The 24,380-nt window shown below is 33.7% G+C and overlaps 1 protein-coding gene across 1 annotated transcript in view; it reads right to left on the bottom strand.

The window, feature by feature from the left end:
* Nucleotides 1-24,380, bottom strand: part of DPP10 (dipeptidyl peptidase like 10) — a 614,062-nt gene that overhangs the window by 8,227 nt on the left and 581,455 nt on the right. The window contains exons 18-21 of the mRNA XM_033112250.1: nucleotides 21,871-21,969; nucleotides 21,694-21,763; nucleotides 5,790-5,984; nucleotides 5,032-5,086 (exon numbers count right to left, since the gene is read on the bottom strand). Of these exons, the coding sequence (XP_032968141.1) occupies nucleotides 5,032-5,086; nucleotides 5,790-5,984; nucleotides 21,694-21,763; nucleotides 21,871-21,969 (419 nt within the window). The remainder of the gene's footprint in view (nucleotides 1-5,031; nucleotides 5,087-5,789; nucleotides 5,985-21,693; nucleotides 21,764-21,870; nucleotides 21,970-24,380) is intronic.

Here is a 24,380-nt window from a genome sequence, read left to right as displayed (position 1 = left end):
ATTTCTAGGTGATTATAGTATGGTTCGATGCTACAGAAATCTGTTATTCTCACTAGACATTTGAAATGAGAAATACAGAATTTCATTTGTGTTTATTTGGAGCATCATTTAAATATTAGTACACAAAAGTCCAAAATGCAGTCAGACATTACCAAAATGGCTGAGAGAACATATGTGAATAGTAGCAGAATATTTCACCCCAAAATATGCCACAATGGCATATCGATTATTTGGATCTGCAGGCACTTAAAAAACAACAACTGCAGGGAGAGACTTTCTCTGAATTCCCCTTATCTGTCTGAAGACAGATACTCCAGCAGGAACTCAAGTGTTCTAGATCCCCTCCCCTCTCCTGGAATTCCATCAACCAGGGAAGACTGACCCTTGTCACAGGAGAGGAAAATCGAAGTCCACATATACCCAGACAAACTCTGTCACAAACTGTATCCCCCTTCTATTTTCTTTTTTTCTTTTTTTTTGGTTTACCAGTTTATTAAAGGATTTGATAAAGGATACAGATGAATAGCCAGGTAGAAGGATACAGATGAATAGCCAGGTAGAAGAGGTGCCTAGGGCGAGGTCTGGGAGGGTCCCAAGTGTTGTCCCTGTGGAGTTGGGGTATGTCACCCTCCCAGTGTGTATGTGTTAGCCAACCTGAACCCTGCAGGTGTTTTTTCTCTCCCTTCCTTCCTTCCTTCCTTCTTTCCTTCCTTTTTCCCTCCCTTCCTCCCTTTCTCTCTCTCTCTCTCTCTCTCTCTCTCTCTCTCTCTCTCTCTCTCTCTCTCTCTCTCTCTCTCTCTCTCTCTCTCTCTCTCTCTTAGTTTCAGGTGTAGAAAACAATGTAATAGTTAGACATTTACACCCCTCATAAAGCAACCCCTCCCCCAGCTTACTATCCCTCTGGCATCCTATATAGCTATTACAATTCCACTGATTCTATTCCCTATGCTCTACCCCACATCCTGTGACTATGTATGTATATATAGAGAATTATCGTTGACATTCAATATTACTAATTGTAGGGTGTCAGATGGGCACTTGTCTTATTAGGGAGACCTCTCCCATCTATTCTTTTAAGAGAAGATTAGATCTGGGGGGCGCCCCAATATTTTGCATTTTTAAGAAACTCCCAGGGGATGCCTGTGCTGCTGATCCACATTTTGAGTAGCAAGTTCTTACAGCATAATTATATAATAAAGGACATACCAGAGCATCTTCTAAGCTTCAGCCAGCATTCCCTAGAAGAGTGGAGCTTTAAAAACTGTATGAATGCCCTTGAAAACAATTCAACCTCTGATTGATTCTAAAGTGAAACTAGAGTTGTAAGTCACTGCTGCTTTAAAGGAGTTGTACTTTACCATTTTTTTTAAATATGAAAACGAGATTAATGAAGCTAAATACTCTTTAAGATTTAATGTTAGTAAAATCTGCTGAATACGATTCTCTCTGTACCATTTAAGAACCTAATCCAAAATGCTGCTTTAATTTGATTTATTTTAGAGAAATAACTTCTATTTTTAAAAGAAAATCAACACTGGCAGGAATTAGAATAAATTAAAATTTAATTGCTCATCTTCCCATCTACATTTCATATTTATTCATTGATTGCAAAAATAAATCATAAAAAGTTTGTGGCAAATATATCCCAGAAGAGGGTAGGAATCAGCTAGAAGTTCTAGCTATACATATAGATGGTGATTGAAATTTTCAAAGCAGCTCACATCTATTAGAAAGATGTCAAATACTGGTGGTCATCACCTTGATTCGGTAGCTAATTAGAGGACGTTTTTTATTTGATTTAGATTAAAAATAGTCAATAGATAGTATAGGCTGCTCTGTTTCAATTGTGCTGTTTTTTATTGGTTGCTCAGTGATCGATTTTTCCATTCATTACAATTATTATGTTAAATCTACTTGCAAAGCATTTCTGCATTACTTATAAAATTTTAAAAATTGTATCTTATTTTTAAAAAATCTTGTTTACCCATAGAATACTTCTGAACTATTGAAATAAAGTTGGATATAAAAAGCCAAAAGCTGTCTTCTAAGCTGACTGAAGTTTATCTCTTCTCTTTTCCTCTAATTTCCATGTGATTGTTTTAGAACACAATGTGTTTATTTAATCAATGCTTCCCTGGTGTTTACAGGCTTAACATTTCAAGAAGTGGTATTGTCTAAAAATATATGTTATTTGACACAAAAGACATTCCTAGAAATACTGCCCTTCTATTTCTTAATCAGCTTACATGGTTAGAGAGCATAGATTAGAATTGTTTTACAAATTCTTAAGCTAAAACAAGTTTTACACAAAACAAAACATATTGACCAGATTTTTGGAGTTCACTATTTCAGCTTTATGGAAAGTAACAGTGAAATGTATGTCAGAACTACCATTTGATCTCACTTATATGTGGAATCTAAAGAAAAGAATAAATGAATGAACTAATCAGAAATAGTCTCAGAGACATAGAGGAAAAAGTGTGGGTTGCTAGATGGGAGGTGGGGTAGGGATAAGGGGGAAGGTGAGGGGATTAGAAAGCACAGTGGGTAACCACAAGACGGCCACGGGGATACGATAGTAAATTTGGGGAATGTAATCAATAATATTATAAAGATTTTGTAGGGTATCCAATGGACACTTGTCTCGTTAGGGAGACCACCTCAGGGATGATGTAGATACCTGATCACTGCACTGTACACCTGAAGTTGAAGCTGAAGAATAATGAATGTCAACTACATTTATATATTTATATATATATATATATATATATATATATATATATATATATATATGAAGTGGAGTACAGCATTAGGAATAGAGACAGTGGAAATGTAATGGCTGTGAGCAATGTCAGAGGGATAGTGGATGGGGGTGGGGGGTTGTCACTGTGTGAGGGATATAAATGATAAATGTCTAACTATTACATTGTTTGGTGCACCTGAACCTAATAAAAAAAATGTTAAAAAAAAAAAGAAGTTGCTAGGAAAACAAACAAACAAAGAACCTAATCCAAAATGCTGGATGATTTTCACCACCCAGTTCATGTTCCACTTTCTCCATGAGGCTATTTACAACCTTCAGAATGTTCTAAATTTCTATAGTAACAAATGTTTGTAGAACTCACTTGGTCCTTTTATGCTTGTTTATATGTACAGTAAGTAGAACACTGAAATACATAAGCCCTGAGTCCTTTGTTGCTCTTTACATCAATCAGGACCATTAAGGGATAAAATGTTCTCCACTATATGCACTTTTTTGGGGGAGGAGTAGAAAACACATAACATAAAATGTATTATCTTAACCGCTAGCAAACGCACAGTTCAATTGCTTCAAGTGTAATCCCATGTTGTGAAACTGATCTCCAAAACATTTTCAGTTTGTGAATCTGAAATTCTTTATCTATTAAACAACTGCTCTCCTATTCCCTTTCTCCCTAAACCCTGACAACCACCATTCCACTCTGTCTCCGTGAACCTGACCATTCTAGATGCCTCCTCTAAGCGGAGCTATACAGTATCTGTCCCTCTGTCACTGGTTCACTTCACTGAGTACAGTGTCCTCGAGGTTCATCCATGCTTGAGCATGGGACAAGATTTCACTACCTGTACTTTTTAATGTATCTAGAGTTTCCTTTTTTTTGAATGATCACTTTCTTGGACTTTGTCATTATTTCCACTAAAATTTTTGCCACTAACGATGGGCTTTCATTTATTTATTTGTTTGCATTTATGTTTGGGGAGCATTGTTCACAAGATATTTGTATTGATCCTTTGAATATTACTGACAACGAGAATTAAATATTGCAAAGACACAGTGCACTGTAGATATCGGAAGAGGGGGAGAGTGGGAGTGATTTGTGTTGATTTATATTTTACTCACTTGTTATGGAGCTTTTTATGTACCTATTTGTCAGCATACACTACTAAAACGTATGCCCCAGGAAAATTATCAGTTATTTCATGTCATGTATCTCTGTATTCAGTTACGAATAGTAGAAAACATTTCCTATTTAAATCCATGAGCACCAAGAATTTGCTTTGTACAAAATAGTACAATATCTCTTTCCTTTTCCTCTTTGTGTCCTTATATTATCCAGCCCAGTGGTATGTATAAACTAGGTGCTTAATAAATATCTACATGAGGTTAATTTTCTTACTGTGAAATGAAGTTGAACCTGACACCTGACATAAAAGTTATTAATTTTTTTAAACTTTTATTTATTTATTTAAGTGTGCTTTTTTCCAGGACCCATCAGCTCCAAGTCAAGTAGTTGTTTCAGTCTAGTTGTGGAGGGCGCAGCTCACAGTGGCCCATGCGGCTATCGAACCGGCAACCTTGTTAAGAGTAATGTGTTCTAATCAATTGAGCTAACTAGCTGCCCCCGAAATTTTTGCAATAAGAAGTGAATATCTTGCAGAAAACACAGAATATATAATTATGCATAGGGTCATCTGTCAGTTTCTAAGCCATGTCAGTCTTCCCAAAGTCTTGCTGTTCCTGCTGGGCCTTAAGTGATTTCTACGAGACTGGCTCCCTTTGGTTACTTGTGCAGCAGCTTAAGTGTCACTTAATAAGAGGGGCCTTGCTTGACCACTAAATCTAATAACATTGGCCCTTCCTGCAGTTAACTTTAATCCATCGTTGGGTTTTTGTTTGTTTGTTTGTTTTTGTTTTGTTTTTCTTATAAGACTCATTACAATGTGAAACTATTTTTCATGTATTTGTTTACTGTTTCCCTGCTAGAAGGTAAGCTTCATGAAAACAGAGCCCTTTTTCTGTCCTGTTACTCTAACACCAGGCACCGATTAGATACGCAATAAACAGTTCCTGAATTAATCAATGACTGAATACATAGAATAGTAATTATAATATTACATTTTAAAGGATAATGCAGAGAATTGTAGTAAATCGAGGAAAGTAATTATATATGTATGCAAACATGCACATACAACGTACATACATATATATGTATTTATACACACACACACACACACACACACACAAAAAAAAAAAACATTTCTATTATTTACCTTTCCAAAAATGCTTAATCTTTTGGAATCAATGTATGGCTGTTTCAGTAAAAATCTGCAATAAAAAAGAAAAAAATACGGTTATGTCTTGAGTCAAATACACATAAGAATGCATTCTTGGCGCACACACACACACACACAACCACACACACACACACACACAACCAGAAATCAAATTAGAAATACTTTAGTGGTTGCAACTCACTTTATGTACAAGGGTTGTATATTCCAAAATCTTGCAAATCAAAGTGATGGTCCCGGAGTTTGGGTATGACCTGGTAACTTTTAAACAAATGTAGACTCTGGGGCCCAATTCTAGGACTAGTGAATCAACATCTATATTTTAACAATATCCTTGTCAATTTCTATGTAAACTTCAAAGAACCTACTAGATTTCACATGTCACTCTTTCATGCCAGTGTGGTAAAGGTATCCGTGAAAGCTAAAGAATTGTTAATTAACTAAGGAAATAATAGACATTGTGCATTATTATAAGTAAATAATATAGTGGTATAATTTCTTTCATTTTCATAACTCCAAAGTGAATTCTAATTTGACATAGAAACATGATAAATCTTTTATTATGGTGCTAAGAGTGAAAGGTGCTTGAAAACAATACGATAGTCTATGTGGTTAATTTAGAAAATCGTCCAATCACTAAAACCCAAATCTCTGAGGCAGCATCAGTGGTATCATATTTCACATACCCAGCTTCTGTCATTATAGGAAAAACAACAGGAAAATGTGCAGCCACTTACTTCACAGCTGCTATTTGGTCCTTTACTTCCACTGAACCTAACCTTCGATGAATCTCCTGCAAAATTTTTAGACCCTGGAATCCACTTCCTCTACCATCAAATCGTGCTATGATGACATTATCTGTGTCGACAAGCACTGAATCCCAGTCAATGTGGAACTTATCTGTGACCAGCTGGCTTCCTGGTTCTTCATCCCTGCAAATACCAACATATTGGACCAAAACAAGAACAATTGACAATCTGGTAGCAATTTCAGCTTTCACCCTTATTAGTTAATAAAAATTGTGGAAAAGAGCTATGATGGCTATTAATAGCTCTATTAATTCTGGATGATAAATCTGAAACTTTAAATGCTGTTTGTAAAATTTTGAATGAAATGTTCTCTACATGAAAGGAAAATATAAAACAAGATTTAGAACTGTGCATGAGAGGTTAATTTAAGTCATTTTTCAAAAGGGAAAAATGAGGAAAAATACATGCACTTTCCATAGGCATTTTTAAAGAATGTCAAGTTGAAATACAGGCTCACATTTATTGGGTTTCTTCCAGACAGTTTTAGAAATGTCTTGCAGATAGCGTGCATGGGCTAATGATTCTGATAGCAGAATCAATTATGGAATCTTAATAATAATTTAACAAGAAATGTACAACCCTAAAGAATGTCAGACTCAAAAAGAAAAACTATGTTAATATTTCCTAAATTGTGCATGTGTGTGTGTGTGTGTGGGGGGGGATTCTCACTGAGGAGAATTTAAGCAAACAGTGAGGAAAAATTCATTTTCATCACTAAAGTTGACAGCAATAAAAGAAAGCAGAGACACACATGTTTAAAAAATTTGAAAGCTAGAAGTAAAGAAGGACACATACATTACAAAGAATGAACATGCTCTCCAGAGGGAAAAGGTGATACAATTTTAAAATGTCAGATTGCAATGGCATTTATTATTTTGTTTTCCAAAATATAAAAATGGCAAAAAAGCAGACTCTCATAAAATCACAGAGATTATCTAGGTCCAAACCGAAGTAGAATGCAAACACACAGTGGTCCATTGATAGATTTGAAGAGCATCAAAACATCTCTCAGAAAAGGTCGCCATTTTTAGTTGGGCTGTATACCGGAAATCTTCACCCTACTCACTCTCCTGTAAAGACACTACACTCTCTTGCCTCTGTGTTTATGCAAATGTGTTACTTAGCCACACTAATACACAAACTAATCCTCATTAACAAGCTTTTGGGTTATCAGATTTGCTAAAGAAAATAACTTCTGGGCAGCAAATGGAACTGAGCAGATCCAGGGGTTAAGTGGGACCCATGAGTTAGATAAAGGAAGAAGTAGGGAATAGGGCAAAGCATTGGAAAACAAAATCAATCAAATGCTTTTATGGGCTGAATTGTGTCTTCCCAAATCCATGAGTTGAATCTCTAATGTCCCGTACCTTAGAATGTGACTGTATTTGGAGACAGGACCCTTACAATGGTGATTAAGGTGAAATGAGGCCATTGGAGTAGGGTGGGCCCTAATCCATTTAACTTGTGTCCTTATAAGAAGAGGGGATTAGGACACACAGAGAGACCCCAAGGGTGTGAGTGCATGGAGAAAAGTCCCTGTGAAGAGGCAGCAGGAGGGCAACCATCTAGATGTTAAGGAGAGAGGCCCCATAAGAAACCAAGTCTACTGGCACCTTGACCTTGGACTTCTTGCCTCCGGAACTGTGAGAAAACAAGTTTCTGTTTTTAAGATACCGAGTCAGTGATATTTCATTATGTTAGTCTGAACAAACTAATATAAATGCAATAGAAATTAAACTGGGCAATATTTATGGATAAAGGCACTGTGACATGTCCTATGACCTATTATGTTAGAGGGACTTCCATTTTCTAAATGGACTGATGGTATCTAAAGACTTACAAGAAAAAAAAAGTTAATTAACAGATCCTTTGGGGTGATTACCACAGTGTTGTTAATTATTAAGTCAGAAATTTCCAACTTTAAACACGTACAGCTCCTCTGAGGTAACACTGTAAGTGTTTTGTTAATTTGGAAGATATAATTTTCCAATTTACATATGACCCATTGCATTGTTCACAGCTAATTTAGGAGTTCACAGCTAAGTTAAGTTTAACCAAAACGTAAATAAGTCACAATATTTTATGGCAGGCAAATGAATTATTTTGAAACATAGTTTAAAATAAGGTACATTTGTTCAACCTTTTATGATAATAAATGGTCGCAGATTTTTTAAACAAATACACTCAATCCTTTACTCATGCTTGCAATACCCAGGGGCAAAAAAATACAACTTTACTCCTTCACTCTTTTTCTAAATTACCATTTTTAACCTCATCCTTACCTTCATGAGTTTTCAATGTTAGAACACAAAAGGATCTCAACACATTATCAGTTAATGACTTTAACAAATGTATCTGTCTAGTTGGGTGTGCTGTTCTTTCTTTTTTGGTGCATAATCTATTTCAAGATGAGTTATAACGGAACATGGATTATGATGTGAATATTGCCATTATAAGGAACAACCCAGACACTTGCAGGAACAGGGGGGATATACTTCATACAGTGTGGGAAAAAAAATACTAGACTTTTTCCTACAAAGAAAGGCAAGAAAATACTACTTATTAGGAGACGTAGGAATATCACGCTATATGGTGGTAGAAATGATCACAAAGAATGGACTGTAGACCAGATCATCCACCAAAGAATAAACAGGTACCACAACCTGTGTGTGTATTGGCCATGTAGAATTTGTGAACTCCAATTCATCTAGGTCCTTTTTCGTTTTTCTGTGTCTCCCTAATCTTTTTTTTCTACCCTCTTTTGTTCTACTCTCACTGTTTCAGAAATCTCTGGGGACCTATAAAAAGGAAGGTGTTTCAAGGTTGAGAATAGGGACATAAAATTTTGTTGAAAGTTGTGTTGAAAATAAAAATCCCATCTGTTTTAAGCATTGGGAAGGTCACAGCAATATGAAACTTGTTTATTTCCTAACAAATAGGCAGCAAAATCATAAAGACTGTAAACGTTTCTTAGAAGTTAAGACCTTTGAGGGCAGAGTCCTCATCTATTTCAGTACCTTCAACACTGAACATGTCTGTATGGATGAAGAGTTCAGGATGTGAGAATTTAATCAAATGTAGAAAGAGAGACACACAGAATGCACAATATCCAATAGATCATTAAAGTGATAGAACAAGACACTTTTTTATGACATAAAACATCACCTATACTAAAAATTGAATTAAAATGAAGAGATTTGTTCACATTACATGTGTGGTCAGCATCAGAGAGGGGTTATTTCATTTCATGAAAAGAGGGTTGAGTTTATGTTCAGACGACATAGGTTTTAGTCCTGACTTTGTTACCAATATGCTGTGTTACCTTGAGCAATTATATATGCTCTTTTTATTTTTATTTATTGTTTTCATTATTAAATAATATTTTGTAAATAATTAAGATCATGGATAATACATTTTTAAAAGTTCTTTTTGTTACCAGTAAAATTTTGGTTAAAATAAATGGAATAAAAATATTCTCAAATGAGATCACTTTCCATCATTGATCTATTGCACGGCATGTTTTTTTCCTACATTGCAGAAAACTGCTATACTGTATCATGGATGAACCTTGAGAACATTATGCTAAGTGTAATAAGCCAGTCACAGAAGGACAAATACTGGATTCCACTTATATGAGGTTCCTAGAGTAGTCAAACCATAGAGACCAAGAGTAGAATGGTGGGTGCCAAGGGCTGGGGGGTGGGGGTGGGGGCGAATAGTAGTTATTGCTTAATGGGGAGAGTTTTTTCTGTTTGGGGAGATGGACAAGTTTGGAGACGGATGGTGGTTGCACAACAATGTGAACATATTCATGCCACTGAACTGGATGCTTAAAAGTGGTTTAGATGATAAATTTTATGTTATGTGTATTTAGTGCAATAAGAAAAAGCTTTAAAAAAGAATTCATAACATAAACATAAAAAATAAAACTGTTATACTGACAGCTGCATATTTGTGTGCGTTGGAGAGTAGAAGGAAGAGACAGAATTGCTTATCATCATCTCAGTTCTTTGCTCTTTCTAGGCCTAGAGTAGATCACCTTTAGCTGCATGAGTACTAGATAAGAGCTAGAATCACTGAGAACTAAGAGTTGCAATTTCATTTTAGATATAATAAACTCAAAGACAGTGTGAAAGGAAGGGTGAGAAACAGCATAGAAGGCGAGATAAGAGTAAGGAAACTGACTGCAGTCAATCTCCAAATCATCTCTGTTGTCAAAGTCCTACTACATCAATTCTTATCTATTGGCCAATTGCCATTTGGGATCATTTCTAACGGAGTGAGTGAGGGTGTAGAACGAGCAAAGGACGTGCTGATCCTTATTTTCAGTTGCTGGGAATGGCTATATCGTCACTGACCTAGAATAGCATTTGACCCACTCCCTGGCCTTTAGAGAGGGTCACACCTAAATCACTCACAGTCGAAAGAACATTTAGCAAATCGTATAAACAGAGCAAGAGTAGTAGAATCTGGCTCATTATTTATATGTATATAACTGCTATGTAAATCTTTTCTACAGCAGGTCTGCTTTTGATAGCATCATGGAAAATATTCTTCATCCTGGCTTAAGGAACATGGGAATAATCTGGATAAAAACAGAACAAAGTATGTGTATCTTTAAAAAAGAAACAGGTGACAATCTTCACAAAAAAACTCATATTTTTCATTTTCTCATAAATAACACAATTTAGCATTGAAATGTGAGTGTAAAATTGAGGCACACAATGCATAGTATATATATCAGTGATTGCAGTGGACACACACTATAGGAATAGATTCTGATTATGTACAGACTTTGAACCTGCGTTTTATCCTAGGTAGGGAATCATTCAGCTTCAGGAATACACCCATTACTGTATATACAATACTTTTTTTCTAACTATAGAATCATTTAGCTGGATTCTAGAAGTCAATCCCTCAACTGAAAATTGTGGCTGAATAAACACAGGTAATTTTAAACTTAGCTTACTTTGTTATGCCAGTTGAATAGAAATGATAATAACTGCAATGCTAACTATGGACAAGCATTATTAGCAAAACCATTTTACAGTTTAGTAAACAGAGACACAGAGAGGGAAAGCTACTATAAACTATAGATGAATACATTTCTCTCAGCTCTTTGAGAGAATACAATTATAAGTTGACCTCAGAAAGATATTTTGTATCTTTGACATATAAGTAATTACATTCTGAAAGCAAAGGGAAATTGGAATTCCTAGAGAGAATAAAATCAAGAATTCAAGGTTTTGAAAGTCTCTTATTTTTCACTAAATTCTAAATCTGGGTCTTTTCCTGAATTCATACCATATCTTCTGAATGTCTTTATCCCTAGAATTTTGTTGAGAAAAGTAACAAAAGCCTATAAATGAACCTTTCTGCTAGGTTTTCACATCTTAGTACATGTCTGATACATGGCACTTTACCAACCACTTCTGATTACAATATCTGCCCTGATGTACTCACAGGACAGTGTGAAAAATAAATAAATAAATTAATTAATTAATTAACTAATTAACTTTTAAAAAGTAAAATACTATGTAAGAAATCTGTTGGTAGGAATTTAAATTGATATAGCCACTATGTAAAATAATATGGAGGTTCCTCAAAAAATTAAGAACAGACTTACTATATAACCCAGCAATCCCTCTTCAGGGTATCTACCCCCAAAAAATCTGAAAACATTTATCTGTAAAGATGTATGTACCTCTCTGTTCATTGCATCATTATTCACGGTGGCCAAGACATGGAAATAACCAAAGTGTTTTTCCATAGATGATTGGATAAATAACATGTGGTATATATACACAATGGAATATTACTTGGCCATAAGAAAAGATGAAATACTGTCATCTGTCACAACATGGATTGAGCTTGAGATTATTATGCTAAGCGGAATAAGTCAGACAGAAAAAAGTCGAAAATCATATGTGGGATATAAAACTGAAAGCAACAAATGAACAAGACAAACAAACAAAGAAACAAAAACTCATAGACACAAACAGCAGTTTAGTGGTTACCAGAGGGTAAGGGGCGAAGGCAAGTGGTAGAAGAGGGTAAAGGAGGTCAAATATGTGGTGATGGAAGGAAAACTAACTCTGGGTGGTAAGCACACAATGAAACACATAGATGACATATTACAGAAATGTGCATTTGAATCCTATATAATTTTACTAACCAATATCACTCCAATAAATTTTCAAAAAATTTAAATAAAAAATAAGTCTCTGGTAAACTCCATGTTATATAGCTGAGTTTTTTCAAGAGGAACCTTATATACTAATATGTATATATTTATACACATACACACACACACACACACGCACACGTGCGCATGCTGACAATTAAGTTCACAAACTTGTTGGAATGATGTTGCTAACCTTTTTTGATATCAGAGGGATTATTCATTATGCATTTCTACCAAATGGGCAAACAGTTAACCAAGTTTACTATTTGGAAGTGCTGAAAAGCCTGCATGAAAAAGTTAGATGACTTGAACTTTTTGCCAACAACTCATGGCTCTTGCATCACGACAATGCACAAGCTTACACAACACTGTCTGTGAGGGAGTTTTTAGCCAGTAAACAAATAACTGCATTGGAACACCCTTCCTACTCACCTGATCTGGCCCCCAATGACTTCTTTCTTTACCCAAAGATAAAGGAAATACTGAAAGAATACATTTTGATGATATTCAGGACATCAAGTGTAATACAACAACAGCTCTGATGGCCATTCCAGGAAAAGAGTTCCAAAATTTCTTTAAAGGGTGGACTAGGCACTGGCACCGGTGCATAGCTTCCCAAGGGGAGTATTTTGAAGGTGACTGTAGTGGTATTCAACAATGAGGTATGTAGCACTTTTTCTAGGATTTGTTCGCAAACTTAATTGTCTTACCTTCGTATGTGTGTGTGTGTGTGTGTGTGTGTGTGTGTGTATACTTTTTACACTTTGAATTATCAAAGATGCAGTATGTGCTATTCAACATGGGTTAATTTAGTATGAGATATTTCATATGTGATGGATAAGAGGGAAATGATATCAGTTAGATGTTACTGTGGTTCTTGCACAGCTTTCCCCAAGACATTAATGTTTGGAGGTAGTCAGGGACACAATTTCTCATGATAAAAGAGAAAGCCACAACAATATATTAAGATCTCAAGAAAAAAAGTTGAAAATCACCAGAAGACCTTGCTTTAGGGCAAGTTATGGCTGATCTAGTAGCTTTCAAAATTGCTGGGTCCCTCTTTGTGTGACAACTGAGATCTGATTGTAGAGACTGTAAAGACATGAACAAGCTGTAAAACAGTGGATTCACAAAGAGGCTACATGTAGATCAGGTTTATAATTTTGATAACAATGCTATTATAAAAACGGCTAGAAGAGAATGCCCTCAAGGGGAAAGCGCAAATGCTCATTTGAAGGCTGAAGAGAACGAATTCTAGATTAAATGTTATTTAAGATGTAACCCTACTAGTATTTTAATAGGAATATTATTGTTTGAATTCTGGTTTTGCTTAAAATGTTGACTCGTTCTGAGCTCCTCTCCAGCCTCATATCTCCTAGCTACACTCTAATTTTTAGTGTGTGATTTTTGCATAAAACTTGTTTCTCAGGAATACACATGATGTAAGAGGAATGCCTATACTTGTGACACAGCTTCTCATCATCGCTGACATCCTTAATTCTTCTTTATTTTGCCTACACGATGCTACATAGCCCTACATGATTTATAATATAATGCTTTTATGTGTAAGGCAAAAGGGAAGAAGATTTAAGAGAATTCTGGAATAAAATAATGTAATTGATGTTTTTCTTTAACTCAGGGATATGTTGGATTACCAAGGGTGAAAACACGTCTTCGTTTCAGGCTTTCAAAGATATAGTAAACTAGGAACATAGCTAATATTCTCTTCCATCACAGATTTTAGAAAAAATATAAATCATTAAAACAGAAAAGAATAATGATTTAAATACAGGTAGACCCTTACATTTATGACCCAATATATGACCATTCAAACCTAGACAAACAGAACAAATTAGGAAGTTTTTTTATGAAAAGCATTCAGTAGCTTAGCTTTAAATATAGAATATACTAGTATGTTTCAAGTAGGTACTAGTGATCAATTGATATCAATTATATGAAACTGCCGTATCATTTATGTCATACATGCACAACCATTCCTATCTGAGACCTGTATTAACAGAAGAAAAGAGCTAAAAACAATATAAATATGCAAGTCATACACATGCTTTTATATATTTCAAAACTGTATACACTTAGATATGTCAAATTAAAAGAATCATCAGAGTATTATAATTTATGCACTATATACACATTTGTTGTAAATTTGGAACATTTTTCACTGTAGTACTTCCTCAATACATCAACTTTGAGTTTGTATGATTTTAAATAGTACTAAGATAATGCGAATATTTAAGAAGCATTATCTATAGATTGTAAAAGAACAAATTCCAATTTGATCAAGAAAAATATGCAAGGCAATGATCACCTTCTCCTCTTTTATTACCAGATTAAATGTCACTGTCTTTTCTTAATGATTTCCTGTGTATTACAGTGTGTATACATTTTCCATCCAAATGAGGAAGATTAACAAAAAAGAGAAAAAAATCAGAAACTTAAAATTGAAGCGTTGACCCTTATTACATGGCAGAGCAATGATAATCACTGTTTCAGACAAGTACTAGCTATCTCTCTCATTCACATCAGACAGTGTATCTGTTATTTTCATAAGAAACTGAGAGAGAAATGGATATATATTTCCCAAATGGAGGATCAAACAATGTTAGAGAAATTTTGGAATATATATGTGTTTATTCTTGGGAAATAAAACAAACTTACCTCTTACAATTTGATCTGTTTAAAAGTCTATGAATCTACAGAATAAATGGAGAGTGTAAAGATTTCCCATAAAGTGAACACTTTGATTAGAATTTGGAGCTTTATAAAATAGTCTGGGCTGAGAATTTGATCTCTCATATGGAATATCCAGGAACTCATAATTTCTATAATCGCTATTTTACACTAGAGCATTAACATGATACAGAAAGAAAATGTTACATTTTAGAGATTATTGTAAACTGTTAAATGGGAAGAAGAAAAGGTCATAAAAATTTGGTTGTAGAGAAGTCTCTGTTCATTCTGGTCAGCATTTTTGATAAATTTCAATAATAAGTATCATGCAATGGGCTATATAAGCGGACAGTATTAGGTAATAGAAAGAACAGAGATTCTTAATCCAAAAAACAAATAAAATTTGAATTAAAACCTTAATTTTGCTCTACTCAAGATCGTGGATGTAATAAACATGATATAATTTAGTCATAGTTTCCTTGTGTTAAAATGAGGACAATGATATTTACCTTGTATAGTTTCTGTAATGATTAAAGATTACCTTACCATCTTACATCCTTAGGGTAATACCTCTAACACAATAAGCATTCAACAAATGGTAGCTATTATTAAATATTATTATTTTAAGAAGATGAGCTCACTAATCAAAGGCAAAAGAGAAACAGTGAAAAGATAGCATGAAAATCAATCATTATTTAACATCATTCTGAAAGATTTTAAGAGAAATGAGAAAAATGCACATTTTTCTGAGTCGGAAACTAAACTGCAGAGAACTGACTCATCCAAAAGGCTGAATTTAAACACAGTAAAAACTCTCAAATCATTTATTTCTTCTTCTTTTTTCACACTGAATTAATTCCCAATAACAAACTCATGGTTGATTGATTTGTTTGCTCATTCATTCATTCATTCATTCAATATTTACTAAACACAAATAATGCTCCTAAATGCTACTAAAACACAAATATGTTAAGGCGAAACAATACAAAATGAATTCTTACCACAAGGACTTTACAGTTTAATAGAAGTGACAGTGAATATTGTAATCTGGTGTGGTTACTTGTTATAATAGAATTGTGCATAGAATTATGTGTAAATATATCTTGAAGTATTAATAGAACTTTTCCAGTTAGAAAAGGAAACTAAAGGTACTGGAATATATGTAACAAGGTGCAGAGGAATGACTGAGAAGCTGGTATTTCCAAGAATAAAGCAGTGTTTTTTTTTTTTTTTTTTTTTTTAATATCTAGAACACTGAATCAGATGAAGATGGAGAGAGAAGTGGGAAACAGATGAAGAGTTTTGTACCCTGTGCTAGGGAATGTGAATCTCTAATCATTGGAGAACAAAGAATGAGAGAATTTTAGCCAGGAGAGCCACATTTTCAGATATCAATCTCACAAAGTTTACCCCAGCAACAGAGTGTTAAAGCAACTAAAAAAGAGCAGATGGAGCAATAAAATTAAAAAAAAAAAAGAAAAAAAAAAAGGCAAGAGTAGGTAGAGAGCAGGTGGCAGATTAGAATTGAATCATCCAGATATGCTGTCTGACAGGTATGGGGCTTGAAGAAGAAGAGTGTGGACTCTCAGACCACTGCACTAGCTTAAAGATGAAGACAAGACACTATGAGCATGATGCTATTCACAATTTTAAGCACCATTCTCTATTGTTTGTTGAAAGAAAAGTGTGTGTATGAAAAAAGTATTGATGCTATCTTGACTGCTGGAGATGAGTGGCTGTATAATTTCACTCAGGACAAATGTATCAATTAATTATATTCTGTTTTTAAACAGAACAATTATACAGAAAGGAGATGACAAAGAGCTCACTTCCATCAATATGACCCAGTTGTAGGACTCTGATATGCACAACACTGATTGATGAAAATATCTAGAGATAAAGGAATAATGTTCCCCAGTTAGAACTGTAATAGCAACCATGTTCACCTGGTTTCTGGACATCATTGATGTATTCACTCAACACGTATTTGTGGTGTGACTCATCACAACAGCTAGTTGCTATGAGAAATACACAAATAGATCAGGCATTGTTTAATATATGGGATGCATGCAATACAGATTTTACCATTTCTATTTTCTTAAGATATTGAAATATTCCATAAGCCATTCTATCAATTATTTTTCCAAACACTCACTTCTAGACTATAGATTTTCCTTCAGAAACATTGGTGCAAAATCCATTGGGTGTCAAACATTCTTTAAATAGCATATAAAAACATCCTCACAAAAATAGGGAAATGTGGAAAAGTGACAACATGACCGATATGGTTTAAGATATATGGAGAGCCTTTGGACAAGAGACTGTAGCTGTAGAAGGAGAAGGCATGAATTTAGGACTGAAACAGGTTATAAACGGACTGGTGAGGAGGGTGAAACAAAGCTTTGGGAAGATAAGAGCTGATGGATGACCATGAATTCTACGGAATTTCAAGAAAGATATATTTAAGGAGAGGGAACAAAGTCATAGGGGCAACACAGAGTGTGCTGCGTTTCAGAAATTAACTTGTTGAACAGTTACTGCCTCTCTGAATTAGACTTTTATCAAGTGAGGCATGGATAAGTTGAATATGAAAGAGTAGGAAATCGAAAGAGATGATGATTCTTTGGCACCAAACAAAAATTTCCAGCTAAACACTGCTTCTCTCCATAGATACAACAAACAAACAAACAAACAATTAAACTAACACATGCTTTCATTTTTAATAACAGTACATCTGTCTGGGTTGCTTCCTACCAGGGTCTAGGCATTTAGATTCATATTTCTGTATTTATCAAATATACCTCTGCAGAGGGTGCCAAAAAAATGTATACACGTTTTAAGAAAGGAAAAAATGTATTAAAATGATAATACTATATATATAGTATATATTCGGATGGTGCAAAAGTAATCGAGGTTTAAAAAGTTTAAAAAACTTGCAAAAACTGAAATTATTTTTGCACCAACCTAATATAATATATAATAATATATATGGATAACAAAAGATGAATACAAGTCGTGTGTATATATTTTTTTGGCAACCCTGGTATAGCTTTAGGCTATCCCGTATAATCTTCAGTCTTGCACTATTAGGAGAATTACAAGTTAGTAGGTTTTTATAAGGTTCCTCTACGTGTGCTAGACATTGCAGAGATAGACTTAACAAATAAACTGTTACATATTTCAAGATTATTTTAATCTTTTTATCTCCACACAGCCATTAGTACAGTTTCTTACACATAAAAACAACATGGTAAATGTGTATTGCACTAAATTATATATACATCAATAGAAAATAAGAATAACATAAACAATACCAATTAGAGGTGACGAATGCTGAAGTTGATATAGATGTATATCCATTTCATATGAATATAGGTATAAAGATGAATATAAACTATTGGGTCCTTAACGACTCCCTACAATGCTAAACAGAAACATTAGAGAAAGATTAATTAGGCATCTGGAAGGAGAGTAAGAGGCATAGGAAAGGAAAAGGGGGTCAGGACTGTATAGAGACCACTGTATTTCCATGCCACTGAGATACATTTGTAATAAGAATTTTTCTTTGATTTTCTATTATAGTACAATCTTCTGTTGCCATTGATTCACTAGCACTTTCAATGTGAAATTAGGTTTGGATTTCAGATAATATGGCCACAGAGAAGTATTCAGAGGACCATTTCTTCTAAGGTTTAATAATGAATATTTAGCAGGAAAGAGTTTGCAAATTGCCAGTGGTCACTTTGTTCTAGGCCAATCTTCCTTCCAGCTACTCAAGTATTTGCTACAACCTATCTCCAACTCATGCATTTATCATAAAATTTCCTGGTTGTAAACCATTCTGTGTAAGTGACAAAGAGGCACATTCTGTTGGGTACTAGATACACTACACAGAGAAGCAATAAAGTAGTGACACCAAAATCACAAAATCATCTATTAACCTAATTAAATAATATCTATTTATTTATTAGTACTGTCTAATTGCCCATTTAGGAAAAAAATCAATTATCATTATCGTTTTTAGAATGGGGAATCCACTTGTCACTGAAAAACAGGGTTTAATCTTAAGGGAAAAAATTTGCTTTTAAATTATAAGCAATCTACAAAAACACTTAAAGATATTTTATACTTAAACCACTCCAACCCATACAGGTTTCTAAGCATAAATATTTTAGGAATAATCATGCAATTTAAAACAATAGCTAATTTTATAAATAAACTAAAATTTAAAAAATCCTCAGTTTTGTTTTGTAAGTCATACTCTGCAAAACTTCTGAGAATTTACCTCTGAAACCCAAGGAGTTTGGATAAAGTAAATTAATATTTAGTATAATCAGTATACTTATATAAAAACTGATGAAAACTAATGCATTAATTCTTTCATTCTTCCCTTTATCAGTCAAAAATAGGAGCAAAATAAATTCTATGGGCCTGACTACATTAGTAATGAATTTCTATTAAGCAACTTTATGGATGCTTTATTACATATTATATATTTATATTGATAAATTTCAAACATAAAAAGTACTACTACTGACAATAACTATGATTATGGTGACAATTTATTACACACTGAGTACAAGTGTTTATGCTCTACCGAACACTGTCGCGACATGTTTGTATGAATTATCCCATTATCATCTCTAAATTTATTTATAAAGAAACTGAAACTTGAGGAAATCAAGCAATATATTGATAAATCTTTGAGCAAAGATTTTGAACCCAGGCCTACCTGACTCCTAAGCCAGTACCTTTGCCCTACCATCCTGCCTCTGAAAACAGACTGATTCTCCCTTTCTAACATGAGAAATTGAGTTATGTGCTAGTGCTTACATTCCTCTTATAAACTGAAAATCACCCAAACCGAAGCACAAATCTGATGCCCGATGAACCAGTTGGCTTCTCCAACTCCAGCTACAGATACTACCTGTAACTCTTGTCTACTTTCCCCCCCAAACTGTGACACAACTCTGGAGCTAGTGGATGTACGCGAGGGAATCAGTGTCTGCACATCTGTCTGCGTAGGTGGGTCATGCTTCCAGAAAGCATGCCTCGTTGGGTTCCTGTCCCTGAGAAACCTTATTTTTCAGTGAATAAAAAGAACAATCCCTTTTCCCAAAGGCAGACATGACTGAAACAGAAGTTGAGGTTGAGAGTTTGTTTTTGTTTTTGTTCTTTTTTTGTCTCAGTTTTATGCCTTACATATTTTCCTCAGTAAATCACACATATAGTTCAAATAGGAATTGAAGACAACTAGGTGAAAGAGAAGAGACAAAAGAAGTTAAGATAAGAAAGAGCACATAAGAACTTCCTCAAAAGACACCAAGAACATTTTGGACTTTCTGGCTGTTAGAGACAGAGGAGAGAGGTTGGGGTAAGATAAACTAAGGCAGTAGAGTTAGGAATAAACACCAGGGTAATGGAAAATATTAAGTATTATATTTTCTGTATTATTTGGCTTATTAAAATGAAGTGACAGATTGATTCTACTTACTAATATATCTAAATAAAATCAGTGCAATCTATATAAAATAACGAATTATAATCAGAATAATTATAAGAATCATATGCGTTAGATACACTATGTGTTTTATTTAATCTAAAAGCAGCTTTAAAACATAGGCGGTATCGTAATATTCCCTTACATGTGGAGAAATTGAGCCTTACAAGAGGTCAAGTGACTTGCTCAAGAACACACATCTAGTAAATGGCAACACTGGAATTTGAAGCCAGGCAGTTTGATTTCACAGACTGAATAAAGTCCTCTACATTCAGTAGTCATCACAAGTAATGGTATTTTCATTTTTATATTCCTACTGAGGTCCTGATAGAATTTTAGACATTTTTAAACACTGCCATAGCAATATCCTGGCTGGGTTCTTAATAAGGAAAATCACTAATAACTCTGAGGAATACAATGCTACAATCAATATCAAGTTAGTTTACCATTATCTGTAAGGAGCCTCTGTGCCTATACTATATATTCACAATATAGTCTCATAGAAAGTATTGATAAATTGTATTCCAAAGTCAATTCCAAGTTGGAAAAACCTAAGAATCAGGTTTTCTGAGTATGAGAACCTCTTCCTACTTGTTATAAGTCCAGGAAGGAAACCTAATAATGGAAGTGATATAAATATCACCAGCTGTTTCAGCAATGGAAATAACTGTTTTCTCCATATTGCAGAAATAACTGATGAAGAGCATAGGGCTTATACGCGGCAACATAGAGGTCCCTAAGGACACTATGCTAGTAAGTGCGATAAACCAGGCACAGAAAGACAAATACTACACGGTTACACTTTATGAGGTATCTAAAACTGTCAAACTATAGAGGCGGGAGTAAAATGGTGGTTGCCAGGGGCCAGGAGGAGAGCATGGGGAGACGCTCTTCAATGGGTTGAAAGTTTCAGTTATTTTATACATGATGGATAAGTTCTACAGATCTGCTACACAACAGAGTGCCTGTAGTAAACAATACTGTATTGTGCACCTAAAAATTTGTTGAGAGGAGATCTCATGTTAAGTGTTCTTACCACACACACACACACACACACACACACACACACACACACACACATTGCTTTTATGAAACTAACATAACTTTGATATGACAAATATATCCCAAAGAAAGAAAATGATACACCAATACCATTTCAAAAAGGAGCATAGGGCTTGAGTAATTGCTAAGCAGATATAAACCAAATTATATGTGTCACTATTCGCAGTAATAACATTGAGTTCAATTTGGGATGCAAAAAGTAAAAATAATCTCATATCCCTCCAAATTATTAACATTGGTATCCTCGGGGATCTCATACAACTGACTGCTGCCCCTGTTAACTACACACATAGGACTTTTGTTGGATTTTTTTAACCAGAACGCTGTCATGTGAGGCATAAGAAAAACTATAAAATGTTTCGATTCCTTTATTTCAAAAAGAAATAAAAAATACTTACATGATTAACAGAAGAGCATACTTGTTTCGGTCCATAAAATCTTTGGGCAAGGACAACTGTAAAGGAAGTTCTTTTAAAGAAAGAGCAAAATATTAAAGATGGAAAGTCATTTTTATATAAGACTATAAGATACAGAGAAAGTTGTTCTTAAATAACAGAGCATACACAAAACTTTACCATAGTCGTCAATAGAAACCATTTTAACTTCTGACTTTACTATCTTCTTCTTCAGGATGGCCTCTGTCAGCATAGAATTGTTTTCCAATATAAAATATTCTATAAATCAAAAAGGGTAGTGTAAATGCAAATCTGATCACGTCACCACTCTGTTTATGAATATTTAAAAGAATACAAAATTATCTAGTACACAACCAGACGAAATTCACAATGCCAGGACTCCAATGCAAAATTACAAAGCATGCAAAAAATCAGAAAAATACCACCCATGATGAGCACAAAATTTAATCAATGGAAATAATCCAGAAATGACACACTAAAACAGAGATTATAATTATATTACATGTGTTCAATCAGGTGTAAAATTATATTACATGGGTTCAATAAGGAGAAATATGAAATAAATTTAAAAAAGAATGACACAAGTTAAATTTGTAAAAATAAAAACTGCAAAATCTGAGATACATGAAAACTATGAGATCCAAGATGAAAAATACAGGGTGGAATTAATAGCATATTAGATACTGCAAAAAAAAAAAAAAACTCTGACAATATACTCATAGCAATAGACAATATAAAATCTAAACCACCAAACCGAAAAAAAAAAAAAAAATAGAGGAAGAATTAACAAACATGAAGGGAGCATCAATAATTTGCTGGAATTTTGATTGATATATTATTAAATCTATACATTTATTGGGGAAATTTTGCATAATAAAAATAGTTAGACTTTTAATCCATAAATATGTATGTGTGTATGTGTGTGTGTGTGTGTATATATATATATATATATATATATATATATATATATATCCATTTGAGTCTTTAATTTCTCCCAGCAATATTTCCTTTCCTTTTAGAGGACTTAAACATTTTTGTTAGATTTATTATTGGATAGTATATGATTCATGATTTTATTTTAAATAGCATTTTGAACTACCTTTTAATTTTGCATTGTATCATAGTTTATAAAATAGTTGATTTTGTATATCGATCTTGATCCATACCTATAAACATGATATATTCACTCATTGTTTATAATAGTCTTGTGAGGGTGTGTATCTCATATTTTTATTCTTTTATTTGTTTTCTGTTTTGTTTACAAGGATGACTTCTGCAAATAAAGACAGCTTTTTAATTACATGTATTTTTTTCTTTCCTCATTTCACTGGCCAAGTACTCTAATACAATGTTGCACACATGGGGTGAGAGCAGACATTCTGTGCATTTTCCCAATTTTGGGGGAAAAGCATTCAGTCTTAACATTAAAGATGAAGTCAGTGGAGTGTTTCTGTAGATACCATTATCAAGTTAAGAAACTTCTTTTCTATTCTTTCTGAGTTATTAATATTTATTATTTTGCAAACCAATTACTTTTTTCTAAATTCTTTGAGTTTACATTACAATATAGTGAATTACATTGGTTGTTGAATACTCTAGCAATCAACAATTCCTCAGGTAAGCACCACGTAATCATAATGTATAATAATCCTTTCATAAATTGCCAGCTTACTTGCTAGTAATTTGTTAAGAAATTTTATGTCTATATTTATGAGAAAAAAATAATTTTTTGTCCTGGTTATATCTATGTTACATTTGGAATCTGGTTAATACTTGCCTTATATTTTGTAAGAGTTTATGTAAGCTTAGTATTAATATATTAAATATTGCACAGGATGCGCCAGTGAAGTTAAATGAAACATTTTTTTTGTGGAAAGAATGTTAATTGTGAATTAAAACTTTTAGTAGATAACAGAATATTAAATATTGTATTTCTTCCTGTTTCAATGTTTAACAATTTATGTCTTTTAAGAAATTTACCCATTTCATATACAATGTTAAATTTACTGCCATAAAATTACATGTAGTGTTCTATTATTATCATTCTAATGTCTGTAAGATCTGTTGTTATCATCTATTTCACTAATAAAAATCATAATGATAGTATACTTTTTCTTTTATGACTCTACCTAGAATTTTATTGATCTTTTTAAAGAAAAGAATCTTTTGATTTTTATATATTTTTGTCTACTGCTAGTCTATTTTCTATATAATTTATTTCCACTCTTATCTTTATTATTTCCTTCCTTCAACTGACTGAATTAATTTGCTCTTCATTTTCTAGTTTCTTAAGGTAGAAGCTTAGATGACTGATTTTAAAGTTTTCCTTTTTTATAAAGTAACTATTTAGAGCTACAAATTTCTTTCTAATTACAGTGTTAAGTATTCCCAAATTTGGACTAGTTGCATTTTCATTTTCCTTTGGCTCAAAATATTTTCTAAGCAATTTTCTAAATTCTCCTTTAATCCCTGTGATTTTCAGAAGTGTAAGTCTGATGGCAAAACATTCTCAGCTTCTTTTCTTCTTGATTATTTGTTTTGGCTTCACTTTTGTTATTCTTGGTTGTGGATTTTGTTTCATTTTGTTTTCCATCATCACTGTAAACATTTTGCTCTATTGCCTTTTGATTTGCTTTCTTTTGATAAGAAGTCCTCCGCCATTTTGGCTT

The sequence above is a fragment of the Rhinolophus ferrumequinum genome, chromosome 8 (genome assembly GCF_004115265.2).
Source record: "Rhinolophus ferrumequinum isolate MPI-CBG mRhiFer1 chromosome 8, mRhiFer1_v1.p, whole genome shotgun sequence".
NCBI lineage: Eukaryota > Metazoa > Chordata > Mammalia > Chiroptera > Rhinolophidae > Rhinolophus > Rhinolophus ferrumequinum.
The sequence above is the reverse complement of the archived record's forward strand: the minus strand, read 5'-3'. Positions and strand labels throughout refer to the sequence as shown.